Below are 22723 nucleotides of genomic sequence, written 5' to 3' on the forward strand. Positions count from 1 at the left end.
GTAAGAGAGATGCAGTGAGTTGTGAATTTCCAGAACTTCATATAAATCATAGAAAATTTATAATACAGAAAGAGGCCATTCGGCTCATCAGTTGCCAAAGACTTGCCCAGCTTAATCCAACCTTTGTGCACTAGATCCATAGCCCTGCAGATCACTGTTTTTCAATTAGATGTCCGAGTACTTTTGAAATACAGCGAGAGTTTCTGCCTCTATCACCCTTTCAGATAGTGAGTTAAAAGTCCTTATCCTCTCTGGATGAAAAATTGTTTCCTCATCTCTCCTCTAAACTTTCTATCAATTACTTAACTCTATTTCCCCTAGGTTTTTAATCTTCTGCTAAGGCAAATAGCTCACCCCTGTTTGCTCTACCAAGGCTCTTCACAACTTTAAACACCTCAGTTAAGTCACCCTTAATATCCTCTGTTCCGAGGAAAATAACCCCAGCCTATCCAATCTTTCCTCACAGTAAAAATTTTCCAAACCGGGTAACTTCCTCGTAAATTTCCACTGCATCAACTCCTGTCCAGTTGCACCTTTCCTATAATGTGGTGACCAGAACTGCATGTGGTACTCAAGCTGTGGTATAATTAGTTTTATACAGTTTCAGCATAACCTCCCTTCTCATATTCCATAAAAACATAAGAAATAGCAATAGGAGTAAACCAGTAAAGCACCTCGGAGCTTGCTCCGCTGTTGAAATGGCTGATCATTGACCTTAATTCCACATTTTCAATGACTTTAATTCCACTTTCCGGCCCACCCCCCATATATTCTGATTCTCTGAGAGACAAAAAGTCTGTCTATCTCAACCTTAAACATGGTTTGCAGATGCTTAACAAGGGAGCATCAACAAACCCTGGGGTAGAAAATTCCAAAGATTCACAACCCTTTGAATGAAGAAATATTTCCTCATCTCAGTCCTAAATGATTGGTCCCTTATCCTGAGACTGTACCTTAATTTTCTAGATTTCCCAGCTAAGGGAAACACTGTGGCTATCACAGAATTGTTACAGCACAGGAGGAGGCCATTCGACCCATCGTGTCTGCACTGTCTCTCTGAATGAGTCTAGCCTATCAAGACCCTTCAGAATCTATGATTCAATGAGATCATCTCTCATTCTTTGAAACCCAGGGAGAATAGGCCCAGTTCACTTAGCCTCTCATCAAATTAAAAATCTCATCCCAGGAACCAATCTAGTGAACCATCCCTGCAGCGCCGGCAATGCAAGTACAGCCTTCCTTAAATATGGAGACCAAATGTGCACACAGTGCTCCCAGTGTGGTCTTACCAAAGCTCTATACAATTGTAGCAAGACTTTCTTATTCATGTACTCCAATCTCTGCAATAAAGCCAACATGGCATCTGCCTTCCTAATTACTTGCCGTACTTGTATTCTAACTTACTATGTGCCGTGTATGAGTACACCCAAGTCCTTCTGAACATCAATAGTTACAAGTTTCATGCCTTTAAAAAATATTCTGCTTTTCTGTTTTTACCACCAAAGTGAATAGTCTTACACTTCTCCACATTATTCTCCATCTACCACCTTGTTGTCCACTCTTTTCACCTGTCTATATCTCTTTGCATGCTCCTCACAGCTTACAGTCCCACCCAACTTTGTATTATCAAAAAACTTGGACACATTATTCTTGATTGATCTCTTTGTCTAAGTCATCAATATAGATTGTAAAAAGCTGAGGAGCTAGCACCAATTCTTGAGGCAATCTGCTAGTCAGAACCTGCCAACTTGAAAATGCCATGTTTATTCCTACTCTCTGCTTCCTGTCTTGGCTAAGAAAGTATGCCATATGCTTTCTTAACCACCTTATCAACCCATCCTACTACCTTAAGGACCCATGGTTGTCTATTTTGGTCCCCCTGTTCCTTCATACTATTCATTATCCTGCCATTTATTGTATATTCCCCTGCCTTGCTGCACCTCCCAAAATACAATACCTCACATTTCTCCAGATTGAATTCTATTTTTCACTTTTCATCCCAACTGACCAGGACATTGATATTTTCCTGCCGTCTAAAGTTTTCCCCCTCACTACTAACCACATGAACAATGTTTGTATCACCTGCACACTTCTTTATCATGTCCCCTATATTTGAGTCTAAATCATTAAAGTAAACTAGAAAAAGCAAGGCACCAAGGAACTGAGCCCGAAGGAACTCCATTGGCAACAACCTTCCAGTTGGAAGAACGCCCATCAGTTATAACTCTTTACTTCCTGACACAAAACCAGTTTTGTATCCAATTTGCCACTCTCTCTTAGACCTCAAGGGCTTTTACATTTTTGGCCAACCTGTCATGTGGGACCTTGTCAAAAGCCTTGCTCATTGATTTACACTGCTCTGTTGTTTGCTTTGTACAAATGATATCTCTCCCTTAGCTTCCACATTATTTTTAAAAACTTGCTGGATTTGTATATTAATTGGCCATTAAATTTGTCACACAAAGTCAAGTTTGGTAATTAAGCATGTAAGATCCAATCTATCTCTTTGGCCCAGAATGAGAACCATTTAAACAGTTCAGTCTCATTCCTGCATGTAATTATTGTTAGAGACATAAAAAATATCAATTTTTAAATGTACCTGACATCAGTCAAATTAAATTTTAATATGTTTGCTTTACCATTCCTTTATGAGCCTTTTCTCTCTCTCCTTTCATCAAATCTTTCTTTCCCTCACTTTATTTCTCTTTCTGCATATGATTTGACTCTAATTCACCCTCATAATCAATCCCTCTGCCTTCTCATTTCTTAAATCTCTTTAAAGGAAATACATTGTTGGTCCTGGTAATCGTTGATGTGCCAGATACACATTTTGCCTCACCACGAAACTCCAGCAACTTACAGAGCAAAATAATTTTGAGTTGAGCGGTGCAGAAAAAAATGTCTAACATGACAAGCTCTACTCAAGCAAGATGTTCCATTCCAGCAAGACCTTGTTCATTAGTATAGAATCAATTACTGAGATTTTCCTCCGAGCTTCTCCCAATCTGCTGACTTTAGTAGGAGTTCAATGGAATCCCCATTTATGTTTGCAGACAGGGTGTTCACTAAACCTCTGCCAAAGTTATGGTGGCAGTGCAGGGAAAGAGACTGGTGAATCTATATAGAAAGATATTGATTACCCTTGAATAACTATCTCAGAGCATATTGTTGTTATTAACATTCATGGAATTGAAGGGATGTAAGCTTCACTGGCTGGCATTTATTGCCCATCCCTAGTTGGGGTTGAGAAGGTGGTGGTGACAACTAGGCCGTTTCAGAGGGCATTTTTAAGAGTCAACCACATTTCTGTGTGTCTGGACTCACATGTAGTCCAGACCAGGTAAGGATAACAAATGGAATCAGCAAAGGTTTCATGGTCATTTTAATTCCAGATTTTTACTGAAGTCAAATTTCACCACCTGATATGGTAGGATTTGAACTCAGATCCCCAGAGCATTACCCTGGGTCTCTGGAATACTAGCCCAGTGACAACACCACTATGCCACCACCAATGGCCAATGATACAATGATTGGTGATATAGTAAGTACTGTAGATGGGAACATTACAAGGAACATTGCTAGATTAAGTGAGTGGGTGAAACTGTTGCAGTTGGACTTCAATGCAGGTAAGTGTGAGGTCATTCATTTTGGAGCACAAAAGGATAGATTCATGTATTATTTAAATAGTGAAAAGCTAGAAACAATTGTGATTCAAAGATATCATGTACGCAAATCACTAAAATATAGCAGTAAGGTACGAAAAATACTCAAAGTGGCTTACAAAATGATAGCCTGTATAATTAGAGGGCTAGAAAAAGAAACGGAAATTTTGTACCAGCTATACAAAGCACTGGAGGACTGTGTACAGTTCTAGGCATCACACTTTACAAAGAACAGTATAAACCTTAGAATGATGGCAGGGCCTAGGCTATAGAAGACTAAGCCTAATTTGATTTCGATGAGGTTTTCAGGATTTTGAAAGGAATTGAGAGGGTAGATAGAAACTTTTTAAGTAGGTGGGGGAATCTAGGACAAGGGGGCATAACCTTAAAATCAGAGCCATGCCCTCAAGAAAGAAGTTAGAAAACACTTTTTCATGCAAAGGGAGGTAGAATTGCAGAACTCTGATCCACAAAAAGTAGTATAGATACTAGCTGAATTAATCTTTTTTTAAATCTAAGCTCAATCAGATTTTTGCTAGACAAGACAGGATAAAAGCATGTGGAGCCATGGCATGTTGAGGTACTTAAATATATAGATCAGCCATTAAATGGCAGAGGCTTGAGGGGCTGAATTTCCTGCTCCTGCTCCTATGTTCCAAAGTGGTTCAAAAATTAGTACGGTATTGTTAGGAGTGACTGCGGAGGACAATTAATATTTCACCAGGATATCAGAATGGAACGTGTAGAGGAAATACTAATCAATCAATGTAATTATTTTGATAAATATAAGAGAGTTAACTCTTTCAATGCCATACACTAAGCCACAAGCCAAACTTGAAGGGAGAGTAGGTTAGAGGTAATGAGGGAATAAGTTCATATTTCAGCATGCAATTCTCAAGCAAGAGTATCAAAATGGACCAATCCAGCCCCTCAAATATCAAAGATAAATATTGATTATTAAAATGTTTTAGATTTGAGACTAAGCATTAAACAAGATTACAAAGGAAATATTTTAGCTAAAAGCATGTATGGATATCAGCAACTTTAAACAGGAAAGGCTATGACATGAAAAAATGCTGACAATTTGGAATAATTTCAGAATGGTTAACAAAAAAGCCAGTATTGTATGCAGTTGATTGTTGGGAGGATTTTAAAAGATCAGTTATAATCTCTAAACAAAATAAATGCTGATTTTCTTTTTCCTTTATATTTCAGTGGTATACAGATAAGGACCATGGTCTAACCGGTTCTGCCTACAGTCATTTGTACATCCACATGTCACATTTTCTAAAACAATGTTTTAATCTCAATCATTAAGGCAGAAAATATTTTAAAGTGAACAAAAAATACATTATAGCAAGCTATTATTTCAAGCATTTGTATTGATAAAATGTAACAACCCGGGTATTTAAAATGTATTTTATTTTGTTCTCTCCAAAATAATAAATAAGCCTCAATATCTGAGGATATTCGTATATTACTTGCAGTGTTTGTACACATTCCAATTGGCAATATGACTTATTTCAAACAAACACTGCACTTTGGATCTCTGTAAACATGATGGGGAAATTGCAGGTCTCATTAAGAATGAAATAAAATTGAACAACCGAGGGGCCAGTGCAGACACAAAGGGCCAAATGGCCTCCTTCTGCGCTGTAACATTTCTGTGATTATGTAACATTGCACATCAATAAATGACTATTTTGCCTTGTGCAAGCTTAATTTCTTTGTAACTTACCATTATTTGCAAAACAATCTGTCACAGTTGATATTTCTGAACAGGAATTAGCTTGTAACTGATGTTTTGAAGTTGCATTGGAGAATAAATGAATTGATCCTCCTCCCCCAGCAGGGAGCTGTGCTCAATGAACATACAGGTCAGAAAATCAGTGCTCACTGTTGTACTTCTCTGATCCATGTCCTATTGAAAAGTCACCCACTTTCAGATTGGTTAATTTGCCCTTGGAAGGCATGAAGGATAATTAGAAGAAAAAGAAAAATTGCCTCTTGTCATACTAAATGCTGGTTACACTACGTTCACATTTGGTGTAATTTCAGCTATAGGTTTTGAAAAAAGGGGCCATTTGTGTCCTATCCCACATGGCATCACTTGCTGCTACTCCCAGAATCATTGAATTTTCCAGCATAAAATGAGACTATTCAGCACATTATGGTTATGCTGGCTCTTAAAAAGAGCTATACAAATTAGTCCCGCTCCCCAGCTTTTCCTCATAACCCTACAAATTAGTCCTCTTCAAGTACATGTCCAGTTGCCCTTTGAAAGTTTCTATGGAATCTGATTTCATCAGCCTTTCAGGTAGTGTGTTCCAGGTCTCAGTTTGCCTTTAAATTTTCGTGGAACTTCATGTCATTTATGTCATCTGGTAATATTAATGTTAAACCATTTAACAGCCGTATAGGCAGGGAATCTCCACAAAACATTTTAGCCTCAAAAATTGTTTCAGCACTTGCACTGGGCTTGTACTTTCTGGAAATTGCTTCTGCTCTCCAGGATTAGGGTTGTTTTCCTAATTAGCTATGGCAAGCTCCTGAGCCCACTAGTGTGCATCTTTAGCATGCAGTAAATTGGAAAGTCTGGCACAGGGTGATGACTTGCGGGGAGTTGTCCTCTCCAGAAAAATGTTATGGAAGCCCCCTTCTCAAGAAGGTAGCGTTTTTTTTAAACCACTTGGTCTCTGGGGATTCAGATCCCAATCCCAACTTGAACTCCCTGGCGGACCCCACCTTCATGCTCATCATCTGATCTAACCATATGCATCTCACTTAACCACTCAAAGCTATAGACCCCACAAACCCTATCCATTTTCTTGTGGCAATGAGTACATTTGGAATTCAATAGGCCATAGAGGAAACTCTGGGAAAAGTTTGGTAGCAACATGACCACGTCTTGGCTTGTCCTGGCTTTTTCAGTGAACATTAACGGAACCTATGGTGAGATTATTCTAACATGGCTGTCAATTTTTAGGGCTGCGGTTTTTATTATTGTTTAGTTTTCCTTGATGTGTTTTTTACAAGAGCTCCATTCTGGGACCATACTGTTTGTTTTCTGGAGTATGGAATAGAGCCTATCAAAGCATGAAATAGCGCATAATTGTTCACATTAAACTCGAGGTGCCACAATTTCAATACAGAACTAGGATGTTTACATAATATAATCATTATCCTACATTGATTTGAAACTTGTTTAATCATATATTAAGATTGAGGCAATTAATTAAAGTGCAAAATACACACTAACACATTATAGCCTAGGTTTTACTGTTAGTAATATTAGGACACATATGCTTGACATATTCCTATCACATTCCTCTATCTGTTATTTTATCAGTGGTACTAAACCATTTAAAATAAATCTGTTAACATCTCTATGAAAATAGCAGATGGAGGTATGTTGTACAAATGTGTTCTGCTTCAACTCCAATATCTCCAACAATAATGTCTGGGCTAGTAATTTATAACTCAAAATGTCTGAGGTACTGATTTGAAATTACTGCACCCTACCAGCAATTGGTATCTGATAGCTAACCAATCAGATCACAAATTCTACTCTTGGGAATTAATTTGACTGATTTTAATATATGTATGTATTCGTGATAGTTTCACATTTCAGAACCGTGTGCTCAATGTAATGGGGATAAATCTGATATTTCACTGCTGTTTGCTATAATTACATGACCTTATTGTGTAGTTTACTCAGGTTAAGTTTCAAGTTGCACCATGTTGTAACTAAAATATTGCACCATTATTGTTATATTACGTAGGCTCTTTCATTCATGCAAAGGCTGTGCAGGAAACCCTCCCCCCTACAGGACTCAATATTTGTAAAAAAAAAGGTCCTTGCAATGCATTGTCACCAGTGCAATATCCTGGTGATAATTGAAATGTTTTAATGTGAATTTTATACAGAATGTTCATCATAAATGTAAAAACATATTGCCTACACCCCAAAAACCATTGGGTTACATTAAAAATAACAACAATCACTCGGAAATTTTTCTTTGGTTCTTGGATCCCTGTAGCACTGAGAACTGACCAAATGGTAAGTTGTAGTTGGAACTTTGATACAATTTGATGATTAGAAACTCCTAAAAGGTTATGTGATGTAATTTTACATAATCTGCCCTTATAAATACTATTTTATTAATTTAAGATTAAATGATGCTCATTCTAAATAGGAACCACCAATGGATTAGTTGTACTCCACTATAAACGTGTTGAAGAATTACATTAAGTGCTGATTTATGTAACCAATATAAAAACTTACTTGTGTATAAATGGCCAACTTGCTTACTACTGTATTCACCACTTCGAAACTGAACATATAAAATATTGCTTGTCAATTTATATGCATTCTTTAATTTACTTCTATTTGCAGTTCTGTTTAATCATAATGTTTTTATTTACACCTGTTTGTAAACATTTTATCAGATTTTACACCATTTTAAATCATTTCAATAATGAAAAATGTTGATTTAAGAACACGTTCAAATTTATGTAAATTGTTTCCTTGATAATAAACACCAAAATATGAAAACTCATTCTTTATGCAAAATTATTCATCTTAGCAGCTTTTAACTGTGAGTACAGGAGTTATATGGCACTGCGGAACCAGAGGTTCATCGTTAAGGAGGGGCTGGGTTGAGATATTGCCTAAGATATGTACAAAATGAGAAACCATTTTAAGGATATTATTATTGATCTCAATGAGGCCAAGAGGATTACATTATTGTTGTAGGGTGTTGGATACTGTTCTGTAGGTCTTAATGAAGTCTACATAGTCTTAAATAGGTTAACTGTATGTACTTATTAACTACAAGAACTATGTACATACATACAATAAAGGGTTCAAGCTAGGAGCTGATTCCATGCTTACTTGTACAGACAGCTCTGTCCAAACCTAGACTGACACCTCGATGCAGGTCATGTGCTCCCTTACATCACTGCGTGGGTGGTGCTGTACTCAATCCCACATTAACCCTATATGCACCACACCCTTATACTGCACTTCCCCAAATGCTTTTCAAGTTATTCTAGTTTACCCCATTGTTATTACCACCCCATCTCCCCCCTTCAAATCACTGAGTTCATAGGTTCAGGCAATCTGGAGGCCTTATAATCCTTCCATATCTCATTCGCACTACTGTTGGAGGAGTGGTAGGCTCTGTCTTGCAGGTAAACTTTGTTAATTTGGAAGTTGTCCTGGCATCTGGGTATCTTTTCATCCTCTTTTTCCATTCATTAGTATTGAACCACTCTTTGTCAATTCAGCAGTTGTGGCAATAGGCAGTTGTTGATTTATCTCGTGCTTTTCCAGGGTGGACAAACGCTGTGCTCATTCCCATAGCGTTCTTCCTCTTCTTTCATTGCGCAACTCTCTGCAACACATATAGAAGTTCACATTTCAACAATGGAACTTTGATTCCACTTGTGTCACAATTTTAGCCAAACATTTGATTACTTCTTTTCCAGTAGTTTTTTGAGCTTATGAATCTTTTCATTCAGGTCAGCAACAACTCTAAGTTGAGTTGTTTTTGTTTCAGAATTATCTGTGGAGCTCTTTTGTAAGTTTAACAACTTCACCTGAGCATTCAGTTCTTTTCGGAATCTTTCTTCCATGCTCACAGTCTGCTCCTTAGGCTCTTTCAATTCATTTATTAGATCTTCATCTGTTCTGTAGAACTCACCTTTTTTGCTTTTAAAGTCTGGATTTGCTCTTCCACACCGTGCATCTCAACGTTCATGTTCAGATTGGACTGAAGTTTAAGAAGTTCATCTGTTTTGGTTGTGAATTCTGCTTTGAAGCAACTTTCCTGATTCATCAGCAATTCCTTCTCCTGTTTCCGGCTTTTTGCATGATGCTTACTAGAGATTTCTGATGCTTGAAGTTCATAAAGTTTTAATTTAAGATCCATTTTTATTGAATTTGTTTCTACAAGTTCATCATTTAAACATTTCAAGCCCTCTTTCATGTGTTCTACTTTCTGTGAGTGACATTCCAGTGTTCTTGTTAGTTCTTGTTTTTCCTTATTGTAAACTGTTTGGTAGGTCTTAATGAAGTCTCCATAGTCTTAAGTAGGTTAACTATGTATTTATTAACTAAAAGAACTATTTTTAAAATATACATTAAAGGGTCCAAGCTAGGATCTGTCTCTGTGCTTGCTTGTACACACAGCTCTATCCAACCCTAGACTGACCCCTGGGTGTGGATCATGTATTCTCTTACATCACTGTGTGGATTGTATTGTATTCAGCCTCGTGTTAACCTTACACGTGCCAGATCATTATACTACAATTGTGATACAAGTTGCAGAGGCTAAGCTTGTATTCTCTTCTGTATGGAAAATTGAGTTGTTTAAGATGATCATAAGAGTTGATGGTGTGGATGAAGAAAAACTATTTCCACCGATGGCAGATTTGCAAACGAGTAAGCATAATCTTAAAGTTAGAGCTAGGACATTTAGAAAGCACCTCTTACAAAACGTCGCCAAAAAAGCAGTTCAGATCAGGTCAATTGAAAATTTCAAAACTGAAATTGATCTGTTAGGTATGGTGATTAAGGATTACCAAATCAACTTGGGTAGCTGGAACTAAGAATCAGGTCTGTCATGATCTAATTAACTGGTGAATCTGGGGACTGAATGGTCTAATACAGTTCTTCGTTCCTGTTTCTAATTGCTTATTCATAGTTGTAATGGGATAGCAGTCATTATCTTTCTCATTATTGGATCTTTTCAGATAGAGGAGAGAGATTTTGGACAGCGAGAAAGGTAACAAGTCCAATTTATTCAAAAAGTAACTCATGCATTGTTCTGGAAGCCTTATTTGTACATATTCATAAGATTTTAAAAATTCTTTCACAGGCTAGGCCAGCATTTATTTCCAATCCCTAGTTACCATTAAGAAGGTAGTGGTGAGCTGTCTTCTTGAGCTGCTGCAATCCACGTGGTGTAGGTGCACACACTACTGTTAGGAAGGAAGATCCAGGATTTTGACTCAGTGCCAATGAAGGAACGGTGATCTAGTTCCAAGTTAGGGTGGTGTGTGGCTTGGAAGGGAATTTGCAGGTGGTGGTGTTCCCATGCATCTGCTGCCCTTGTCCTTCTGGGTGGTAGAGGTCGTGGGTTTAGAAGATGCTGTAGAAGGAGCCTTGGGAATTTTCTGCAGTTTTTCTTAAGAGCAGAGAAGTATTGACAGCAATAGATTTTTAAAGGTGGTCAATTGAACACACAAGTTATGGATACCAATAATTATCTGATTGCAAAGAACAGCCATAAATGAATTTGTTTCCTCAATATATAGGTTGTTGCAATGCCCAGTAAATGGTCCTGATTGCAAATATATGGAATCATTATATGATATGATATCCTTATTGTTAGCCATTTTCTTGTGTGGGGTTTGTTCAATGAGAAAACCAACATCAAGGATGCCTTCTGGGAGAATCATAGCTATAGTCCAATTATGGGTAAAGTCCTCACATAAAAGATCTAAATGCAGTGAGGGACCCTGTAGCAGATTTGGGAGCCGTTTCTCATTGAGGCCAGCTTTTCCATGGTTTTTTAACACAGCCATGGTATTAGCATCCTGCTTCCAGGTTTCCTAAACAATCACTGAGGGCAAGTGCAATGATGCACCTCTTCTGTCAAAGGAAGAATTTGTAGTTAAAAGACCCCAGTAGGAGGTCGGAATTGCTGAACTTACATTGATTCCTGAGGCTTCAACAATCACCGGAATAGAAAGAAGATCTGGGCAGGCTGCTCCCCAGGTGTCTCACTCTTAGCTGGTGGTCCTGCTGCAGGATCTGAGGGACTGAAATGAGGTGGTGCTTCCCAAGTACAGAAGGAAGAGGCTAGCCTCTCCAAACAAATGGGTGTGGATGGAAGTGGCTGAGGAGGTGATAAGCAGGAAAGTGATTCCTCAATCCTGGAGTGCACTAAGAGGCTCGAGGTCTTCATGGAGTAGGAAAGGTTTGGGCATAACACTTTCAGATACCTCAACTTTTCTGACATGCTCCTGCAAAATACTCTTCAGACCAACATACCTTACAGCTCTACTCATTTCCCTTTCTCCAGGGACCTTCTGACATCTGCATAAGCTGCTCCCATACCACAGTGAAGGCTGACAATAGTTCAGATCAAGGTGACTGAAGTCGTAGACTGTTGAACTGATTTCCAAGTAGTTAGAACTCATCTGACAAGCAGTAAGAGCTTATTCTCAGAAGAAGATTTGTGAGTAGCATCCTTTCACTTAGGCATGGATGCAGCTATTCAGTTTCACTGTACGAGGGATTCCCAGCCTCAATTTCACTGAACGTTTACTCCCAGCTGTAACCTCACCTCGTTGCCACTGATATGTTCCACACACTTCAAGAAATCTGTGCACTGGCTGTGAAATCTGGAATTCTGGGTTGATTCCTGAGTTAACTGGAGGTTCAAGCACTTATCCGACAGCTCTATCGGGGTTTCCTGCTTGGAAGTGGGCAGAATCGTGTTGGCTTTCTGACCTCATGTCAGTTCTCAGGGCTTTACCTCAACCCCTCACTTGCAGCCAAACCCACTCTCCCCCAACCCCCACTCTGTGCTGTTAAAGTTCTACCCTATGTATTCAGTCTTTGCAAGGAGCTGCAAGATGAATAAGCCCATCATTCAAGTGAGTTCCCAGGCTTCAGTAAGGAACAGACACTTGTCTTGGCCATGACTAGGAAAAGACCTTGGCAGTCCATTTCAGTAAAGGAATGACCAACATAGACACAGAAAATTCACAAAGGTGTCATTCGTCCCTGGAGTGCAGCTGAGGAAACTGAGTGCAGACTTGGAGTTTGGTGAGTGAGGGAGTTTGGTGAAGGGGGAGCAAGGAAGTGACTCAAAGACTGGTGTGGGAGAAGTGGGTTTCAGTTTGTGGGGCACTGGCACCAGTATTGGGAAAGTGGGGGCTGTACCATTGGGACGGTCTAAATTTGAAGCATGCTGGGACCAGTGTTCTTGCAAACTGCATAACTAAGGAAATTAAGAGGATTTTAAATAAGATAGTGTGGGCAAGGGATCATAAGTGGAAAGATGTGGTATATCAAAGAGTAGAGACAAGGTAAGAGAGGAAAATAGGAATACGGGAATAGATGTTACAAAGACAAAAAAAGACAAAACTAAGGGCTGTGTATCTAAATGCGAAGCATTCATAATGAAGTAGATGAATTGATAGCGCATTTTGAAGTAAATAAGTATGAATATATCTGATAGCGATTGCAGAGATGTGGTTGTAGGATGGCAAGGATTGGGTTCTGAATACAAGAAGAATAGGAAGCTAGGTAAAGGTGGAGGAGTAATGCTGTAAATCAAAGATAACATTTGTGCAATAGTTAAAGATGACCTTGGTTCAGGAGATCAGGATGTAGAATTGGCTTGGGTGGAGATGAGGAATTGTAGGGGAAAGAAGTCACTAGTGGGAGTGGTCTGCAGGCCTCCTAACAGTAACCACAATGTAGGACGAAGTATACAAGAAGAAATATTGGTGCTTGTGATAAAGGAACAGCAATAATCATGGGTGACTTTAATCTACATATAAACTGGAAAAATCAGATTGGTACTAATAGCATGGATGAAGAGTTCATAGAATGCTTTTGAGATAGTTTCTTAGAGGCAGCACATTCTGGAACCAACCAGAGAGCAGGTTATATTAGACTTGGTATTGAGTAATGTGACAGGATTAATTAATGACCTCAGAGTGAAGGTGCCCCTAGGTAGCAGTGACAATATGATTGAATTTTAGATCCAATATGAAAGGGAGAAGAGTGGGCCTAAGACTAGTATTTTAAATTTAAATAAGGGCAGCTATGTGGGCATGAAAGCTGAAGTTAACTGGGATACTCACTAGAGGATAGATCAAGAGAGAAGCAATGGCAGACATTTAAGGGAATCTTTCAGAATACTCAGAATAGGTATATTCCTACTCTAAAGAAAAATTCTAATTGGGGAATCCAACATCCGTGGTTAACTAAAGAAGTTAGGGAAAACATCAATTTTAAGGAAAAAACATATAACTGCACAAAGATGAGTGGCAAGTCAGATGATTGGTCAGAATATAATGAATGGCAGAGAATGATTAAAAGATTAATCAGGAAAAAGTAATTAGAGGAAGCTAGCTAGAAATTTAAAAAAGGATAGCAAGAGTTTTGACAGGTATTTAAACAGGAAAAGAGTAGATAAAGTGAGTGTTGGTCCTACAGAGTGAGAATAGTAGATTATAAGGAAATGGCAGATAAAATGAACAAACATTTTGCTCCTGTGTTCACTATAGAGGATATAAAAACATTCCATTAATAGCTATAAATCAGGAGGCGGAGGGGAGAGAGGAATTGGTGAAATAACAATCACCATGAAAGTGGTACTGAGCAAACTGGTGGAGCCATGGGCAGACAAGTCTCCAGGTCCAGGTGGACTCCATCCTAGGGTCTTAAAGGAAGTACTAGATACATCGGTGTTACTTTTCCAAAATTGCCTAGAGTCTGGAAAGGTTCAATCAGACTGGAAAGTAGCAAATAAAACCCCTCTATTCAAGAAGGGAGGGAGGCAGAAAACAGGAAACTATAGGCCAGTTAGCTTGATGTCTCTCGTGGGGAAGGTGTTAGCATAGATCATTAAAGAGCTAATAGCTGGGCGCTTAAAAAAACACATGGTAATTAGAAAGCGTCAGCGTGCTAGGTGAAAGGGAAATCGTAATTAACCAAGAGTTCCTTGAAGGAGTATCGTTCTGTGGATAAAGGGAAGCCTGTAGACATACTGTACTTGGATTTCCAGAAAGCATTTGATAAGGTGCCACTTCAAAGGTTATTGCAGAAAATAAAAGCTCATGGTGTAGGAGATAACATATTAGCCTGGAGAGAGGATTGGCTGGCTGACAGAAATCAGAGTATTCATAAATGTATCTTTGTCTGATTGGCAAGAGGTGACTAGTGGAGGACTGCAGGGGTCAGTGCTGGGGCCTCAATTTCTTACAATTTACATCAGTGACTTAGATGAAGGGAGTGAAGGCATGGTAGCTAAATTTGCAGACAACATAGGTAGAAAAGTATGTTGTGGAGAACAGTTAGGGAGTTTTGAGACAAGAATATACCGTGGAAAATATGAAGTTGTTCACTTTGGCAGGAAGAATGAAAAAGCAGAATATTACTTAATGGAGAATAACCGCACAGGTCCAAGATGCAGGGGAATCTAGGTCATAAAAAGTTAGGATGAATGTCCAGCATGTAATCAAGAAGGCTAATGGAATGCTTTCCTTTATTATGAGAGGAATTGAATATAAAAGTAAGGATGCTATGCTTCAATTATACAGGGCATTGGTGAGACTGCGTCTTGAATATTGAGTGCAGTTTTGGTCTCTTTATTTAAGGAAGGATGTAAATACATTGGAGGCGGTTCTGAGGAGGTTTACTGGATTGATACCTGGAATGAGTGAGTTGTCTTTTGAGGATAGGTTGGACAGGCTGGGCTTGTTTCCACTGGAGTTTATAAGAGTGAGAGGTGCCTTGATTGAATTATATAAGATCCTGAATGGTCTTGACAGGGTGGGTGTGGAAAGGATGTTTCCTTTTGTGGGCCAATAGCAGCAGCAGAATTGTACTCGAACATAATCTATAACCTCATGGCCTGGCATATCCCCCACTCTACCATTATCATCAAGCCAGGGTATCAACCCTGGCTCAATGAAGAGTGCAGGAGGGCATGCCAGGAGCCGCACCAGGCATACCTAAAAATGAGGTGTCAACCTGGTGGAGCTATAATGCAGGACTACTTGCATGCCAAACAGTATAAGCAGCAAGTGATAGACAGAACTAAGCGATCCCACAACCATCGGATCTAAGCTCTGCAGTCCTGCCACACCAAGTCGTGAATAGTGGTGGACAATTAAACTGTGGAGGATGAGGCTCCACAAATATCCCCATCCTCAATGATGGGGGAACCTGGCACATCAGTGCAAAAGATAAGGCTGAAGCATTTGCTACAATCTTCAGCCAGAAGTGCCCTGTGGATGATCCATTTTGGCCTCCCCCAGAGGTCTCTGGCATCACAGATGTCAGTCTTCACCCAATTCTATTCACTCCTCATGATATCAAGAAACAGATATTGCAAAGCCTATGGGCCCTGACAATATTCCGGCAATAGCACTGAAGACTTGTGCTCCAGAACTTGCCACTCCCCTAGCCAAGCTGTTTCAGTACAGCTGCAACACTAGTACCTACCCAGCTAAGTGGAAAATTGCCCAGGTGTGTCCCATAAACAAAAAGCAGGACAAATCCAACCCATCCAATTACTGCCCCATCAGTCTCTTCTCGGTCATCAGTAAAATCTTGGAAGGGGTCATCAACAGTGCTATCAAGCAACACTAACTTAGCAATATCCAGGCTTGGGCTGACAAGTGGCAAGTAACATTCGCACTACAAAAGTGCCAGGCAATTACCATCTCCAACAAGAGAGAATCTAACCATCACCCCTTCATGTCCAATGGCATTCCCGTCACTGAATCCCCCACTGTCAACATCCTGGGGGGGAATTACCATTGACCGGAAACTGAACTGAACTAGCCATATAAATACCATGGCTATAAGAAAAGGTCAGAGGCTGGGAATCCTGTTATGAGCGACTCATGCCCTGACTCTCCAAAGCCTATCTACCATCTACAAGGCACAAGTCACGAGTGTCATGGGATACTCTCCACTTGCCTGGATGAATGCAGCTCCCACAACACTGAAGAAGCTTGACATCGTCCAGAACAAAGCAGCCCACTTGACTGGCAGCACATCCACAGACATTCACTTCCTCCACCACTAATGCACAGTAGCAGCAGTGTGTACCATCTATAGGATGCACTGCAGAAACTCACCAAGGCTCCTTAGCCAGCACCTTGCACACCCACGACTGCTACCACCTAGAAGGACAAGGGCAGCAGTGAGGTGGGAACACCACCACCTGGAAGTACCCCCCCAAGCCACATGCTTGGAAATATATTGCCCTCCCTTCACTGTTGCTGGGTCAAAATCCTGAAACTCCCTCCCTAATTGCACTCCGGGTGTACCAAAGGGACACCAAAGGGACTGCAGCGGTTTAAGAAGGCAGCTCACCACCACCTTCTCAAGAACAATAAGGGATGGGCAATAAATTCTGGCCCAGCCAGCGAAGCCCACATCCAGTGAATGAATAAAAAAAACCTCGGGAGCTCTATTTTAAATTAAGGGTCGCCCTTATAGGTCAGAGATGAGGAGAATTTTTTTTCTCTCAGAGCATTGTGCAACTTTGGAACTCTTTGCCTAAGAAGGCAATGGAAGCAGGGTCACAATGTTTTTTAAGGCAGGCAAGGGAATCAAAGATTATCAGGGGTAGGTGGGAATGTAGAACTTGAAACACAAACAGATCAGCCATGATCTTGTTGAATGGCAGAGCAGGCTCGAAGGGCTGAAATGGTCCACTTCTGCTCTTATTTCATATGTTCTTATTTCCATTAAGGCCTTTCCCACTCCAGTGACTATACTGAAACACAGGTTCTGCCCATTTCACCTTATCTTAAATCATTAACCAACCATTGCTGAACTTGACTGGGTTTTTGAACATCTTGGGCTTGATTTAATTGGAGATGACAGGGAGACTGGCATCACCTCTTTCAGGGAAGGCCTGACAAATTAAGTGCCACTCAAGGACCCTGGAATGGATGTCCCACCTGCCAAGAGCTTCCAGCCAATCATAGGCCTGCAGCTCTATTGAACGGTAACTCCACTGGGGAGACAGCTGAGACCTAGTTTCATCACTGGATCCCAGCAACAGATGAGTGATGGCTATAGGGGATCACTGGAGAGGGTGGTTGACAGCAAGGGCAGGAGGTGGCTCTCAGTGACCTCCCCACTTCCCAGCGCCAGGTGTCTGAATCAGGCACTCTGTGCCTTTGACCAAGAGACACCCCTGGGAGCCTGTAAGCAACACCACATGGGTTTGCTTGTTGTGTTTCCAGCATAGTGAACACCGCTGCTTGTTGCTGGGGTTAATACCAATGGAGGTGGGATAGGGCCCTTAAGTAAGCATTCATTGCCCACTTAAGGGCCCTCATTGGCAGCGGCATGGGAAGGCTGTCGACAAGCCTTCCTGTCGTGGACTTAATCGGGGATTGGAAGTAGGAAGACAGCAGGTTCCCACACTCCACCCCTCCTGCCTGATTAACTGTCCCCCGCCATGAGGAGAGGACATTAAATTCTGCCCTGTGTGTTTACCGCAATCAAAACAATGCTTTCTTTATTCTGCCTGAATCCATGCACATTCAATTTATAGGAGATGACTTTCAACTGCCAGTCAGCCATTTTGAAAATGGGTGACTAACAGTTGAAAGTATGATGGGAACCTTGTAGACTCACTTGCCTGTCTAAATTGACTTTCAGGCAGCCCTTTAAGTGAGCACCCCGACTCCGATCCAAAACATGCAGGAGGCTGCTTTGATATGCAAATCTGGGTTCAACACCTGTAGTAGCACTTGTGCAACCCTTATTGTTAGAACTCTCAAGCAGAGTTAACTTCCTGGACGTGGTGCTGCTGATGGAGAGCTTGTAGATCCTCCCACACCTTTCTTCCCAGTTTTTCTGGTGCATGATCCTGCCAGGATGTGAGCCTGCTTAGAGCTCCCTCATGTCATGGGCCAGGGAAGGAAATACCAATATGTAAGATCTATATAGGATATATTTAGTAGAAGTTTAGTATTGATATACGTGTGGGATGGTAGCCTCTGAGTCAGAAGGCTGTGGTTTTAATCCTCACTTGAGCACATAATCTAGGCTGTCACTCCAGTGCTGAGAAATGTTGTATTTTTGTAGATGCTGCCTTTTGAGTGAGGCATTAAACCAAGATCCTATATGGAAGCATTCTCCTGTGGACATAAAAGATTCATTGTACTATTTCAAAATAAGCTGGTAAGCTCTCATCAGTGGCCAATATTATTTATCCCTCAAGCAACACAAAAATGCACATGTGATTTGGTGAGTGTTACATTATTGTTTGTAGAACCTTGTTGAATGCAAATTGATGGCCATTACAAGAGTGACCACTATGCTTCAGAAGTACTTCATTGGCTGTAATGTGTTTTGGGATGTTCCGAGATCATGAAAATCACTTTATAAATGCATGTACCTTCTTGTCTTTCTTCCTTTACACAAAGCAGAAAGCACTTTGCACTAAAATTAAACTTAAAGTGTAGATTTGCAACAAGAATAGAATACCTGAATAAAGCAGCGTCTCCATGAAAGAGACGTACAATTTCACACTATGTGGAGTGTAACTTCAGTGCAGTGAGAAACATAGTTCAGAAATTATATAGGAGTTATTTTGGATTTCTGAATACTTTTTAAATCTGCCTGACTTAGTTTAAGTGCTTGTAAAGCAAGGATTCTTCCCTTAACTCTTCAAAGATTTAAATAGGCTGGTGCTGCATGTGTAATGTGATTGAACGTCATGCAATCAAACTTTGAGGAATACATCCAACCAGAGTTGACAAGCCTAGCCCCATCTGCTTTCACTTGGTGCCTCAACCTGTCACAGGCTGGAAATAAGGAAATGCCCAGGTTATAAGTGGAGACTCCACTGCAAGCAAGGCCCCATGGAAACTGAAATGGGTGCCTGGGACTGGGAGCCTACATGTCCAGGTCCTGCCCAAGATTCTGGTGCATCTGTCTCACCCCCAGCCTGACTACAGTGATAGTGTGCTGGATTCATCATTGAATGTCAGCTGATGGGTTTGGAGAGCCAATGTAAATTGGCTGTTCCAAAGCAATTTACTCTTGCTGACTTCGTGGAGCATAAATGCATCTTAGGATAGAAAATGCTGGAAATACTCAGCAAGTCAGGCAGCATTTGTGGAGAGAGAAACAAAGTTAATGTCTCAGGCCAATGACCTTTTGTCAAAACTGGGAGAAGTTAGAGCTCTAACAGTTTCAAAGTAAGTACAGAGCAAGGGGAAAAAAGAAGGATAGAGAGAAAAGAACAAAGGGTAAGACAGGAGTCATTAAATAATGAAAGTGATGATGGTGCAAGGCAAAGGGAATGGTAATGGATAAGATAAAGAAGCAATATATGGGTCTCGAGCTGTAAATGGGAACAACAAATCCATTAACGGTACCTGCTGGGATAGTGTTAATGATCTGAAGTTATTGAAATTAGTGTCAAGTCTAGAAGGTTGTGAAGTGCCCAATCCAAAGAAGTTATACCATTTATTGAGCTTCTGTTTATTTCAACAGTGTAAGAAGGCAGAGAACAAAAGATCAGAGTGATTATGGGGCATAGAATTATAATAGCAAGCAACTGGAAGCTCAGAATCATGCTTATGGACTGAGGGTGATTAGTAAAGCAATCACCCCCTTTGCATTTGTTCTCTCCAATGTAAAGGAGGCTGCACTGTGAACAGTGAACACAGTAGATTAAATTGAAATAAGTGCAAGTAAATTGCTGTTTCCCCTACAAGATGGGTTTGGGGAACATGAATGTTATACCCTTGTTCAAGAAAGGGTGTAAAAGATAAATCCAGCAACTACAGGCTAGTCAGTTTAATCTCAGTGGTGGGAAAACGTTTAGAAATGGTAATTCGGGGCAAAATTAACAGTCACTTGGGTAAATGTAGATTATTTAGTTCAGGAAATCCATCAAGGATTTGTTGACTAAATCATGCATAACTAACATGCTGGAGTTTTTTGATGAGTTAACAGAGAGGGTAGATGAGGATAATGTGATGCCGCACAACAGACTTGTGAGCAAAGTTGGAGCTGATGATTGGCTGTGTGACAGGAAACAAGGAGTCATGATGTATGGTTGTTTTTCGGATTAGAGGAAGGTTTATAGTGAGTGGGGTTCCCCAGAGGTCAGTGTTAGGACCCCTGCTCTTCTTGATGTATATTAATGACCTAGATGTTATGCAGAGCACAATTTCAAAATTTCCTGATGACACAAATCTTGGACGCGTTGTAAACTGTGAGGAGAGTGTTAAATTTCAAAATGGCATAGACAAGTTGGTGGAACGCATGGACAAGTGACAGCTGAAATTTAATGCAGAGAAGTGCGATGTGATTCATTTTGGCAGGAAGAATTTGGAAAGACAACATGAAATAAAGGGTACAATTCTAAAGCAAGTATGGGGGCAGAGGGACCTAAGAGTATATGTACATAAACCACTAAATGTGGCAAGGCAGATTGCAAGAGCAATTAATAAAGCATACAATATTGCACTTTATTAATAGGGGCAAAGAATACAAAAGCAAAGAAGTTATGATAAACCTGTATAAACATTGCTTTGGCCTCAACCAAAGTATTGTGTCCAATTCTGGTCACCAGACTTTAGGAAGGATGTACGGATACAGAAGAGATTCACGAGAATGGTTTCAGGGATGAGGAACTTCAGTTACATGGATAGATTGGAGAGCTGGGGCTGTTCTCCTTGCAGAAGAGAAGCTTGAGAGGAGATTTGATAGGGGTGTTCAAAATCATGAATGGTCTGGACAGAGTAAATAGAGAGAAACCATTGGTGGAAGGCTTGAGAACTAGAAAACACAGATTTAAGGTAATTGGCAAAAGAAGCAATGGCAACATGTGGAATTTTTTTTAACACAGTGAGTGGTTAGGATCTGGAATGCACTACTTAGAGTATTGCGTGTTGTGGAGGCAGATTCAATCATGGCTTTCAAAAGAGAATCATATCATTATCTGAAGAGAAAACGTTTGCTGGGCTACAGTGAAAAGGTGGAGTAGTGGCACTAAGTGAATTGGTCTTACAGAGAACTGGCACAGACGCAATGGGCCAGATGGCCTCCTTCTGTGCTGTAACCGCTCTATGGGTGGAACCTTTCCTTCTGGAGACCAAGTCTGGTGGCAGGCAGGCAAGTCATCATGATTCCCACTGGGTGGTGGAACAGCTGAACATGCGCGATCTTCTGCTGTTCAGCTCATTAATAATGCATCTGCGAGGCGATGCTAATACATGCAAATGGGGTTCCCAATTGTTAATTGGGAAGCTTGAACAGCCTTTAAAGTTGGGAGAACAAAGTTCAAACATTTATTCCGCCATCAGGAAACATTTTTTGCCTCCTGCCAAATAAAGTGCCCCCGTCTGCCATGATTCCCACGGCTGGCAGGACCGGAAGATTCCGCCGTATGATTGTATGATTCTACAATGGACAGAGAGGAGGTGAAGGGTGAGGCGTTGCAACTTCTGTGCTTGTGCAGGATGGTGCTGTGGGAAGGAGTGCAGGTTCTGTACTTGCTTACAAATGTTAAATCTCTAACTTTTCCCAGTTCTGACTAAATGTCATTGACATGAAACATTGGAGTGAATTTCCACCATGGTGGTGGGAACAGGATCTGGGTTTCTTTTCAGATCAGGAACCTGCTTCTGGTGGGAAACGTAAAATTTTCCTGGGGATGGGCACTTAATTGATATGAAGATGGGTTCCCTGTACAATTAGAGCCAGTGGGGGCAGGAATAGAGGTGGGACAGGTGAAGATTGGGATTGATTTAGGCCCCTCACAGCAGTCATCACGGAGTTTGCTGGCTGTTCGGATGGAAAGATCTGTGGTTCATGTCAAAGCCTTCCACAGCACCAGGGGAAGTGGAGACGAGTCAAGAGAGTCAGGGGCCTAGCAACTGGGGCAGGCTATTCTTCGCTCATTGATGTTAGTCTGGATCTAACGTTAGAGGCCAGTCATTTTCCCAGAGGTTGGCAGGAGGAAGCCACCATGTGTGGGTGCTCTATGTGGGTCACCTGGATGTGTTCTTACTGTCTCTGTCTACTGTTTTCCTCTATTTTCACTATATGAATGATAACACTTTAAGCTACATGTCTGGGTCTCCTTGTATTGCTGCTGTGACAGGAGAAGTGGTACGAGCTGGTGAAAGAGGATTTTTATTCTTTCATGGGATTTGAATGTCGCTGGCAAGGGCAGCATTTATTGCCCAGCCCTAACTTCCCTTGAGAAGGTGGTGGTGAGCCACTGGTTTGAACTGCTGCAATCCATCTGATATAGTTACACCCA

The 22723-nt window shown here is 40.7% G+C and overlaps 1 protein-coding gene across 12 annotated transcripts in view; it reads left to right on the forward strand.

Moving 5' to 3' along the window:
• Positions 1–5384, forward strand: part of LOC121285315 (fibroblast activation protein, alpha) — a 112223-nt gene extending 106839 nt beyond the window's left edge. For all 12 annotated transcript variants that reach the window (XM_041201773.1, XM_041201774.1, XM_041201776.1 and 9 more), the window contains one exon: positions 4878–5384. In XM_041201773.1, coding sequence (XP_041057707.1) covers positions 4878–4979 — 102 coding nt within the window. In that variant the 3' untranslated portion in view covers positions 4980–5384. The remainder of the gene's footprint in view (positions 1–4877) is intronic.
• Positions 5385–22723: the final 17339 nt, after the last annotated feature.

Source organism: Carcharodon carcharias, chromosome 12 (assembly GCF_017639515.1).
Source record: "Carcharodon carcharias isolate sCarCar2 chromosome 12, sCarCar2.pri, whole genome shotgun sequence".
In the NCBI taxonomy this organism is placed as follows: Eukaryota; Metazoa; Chordata; class Chondrichthyes; order Lamniformes; family Lamnidae; genus Carcharodon; species Carcharodon carcharias.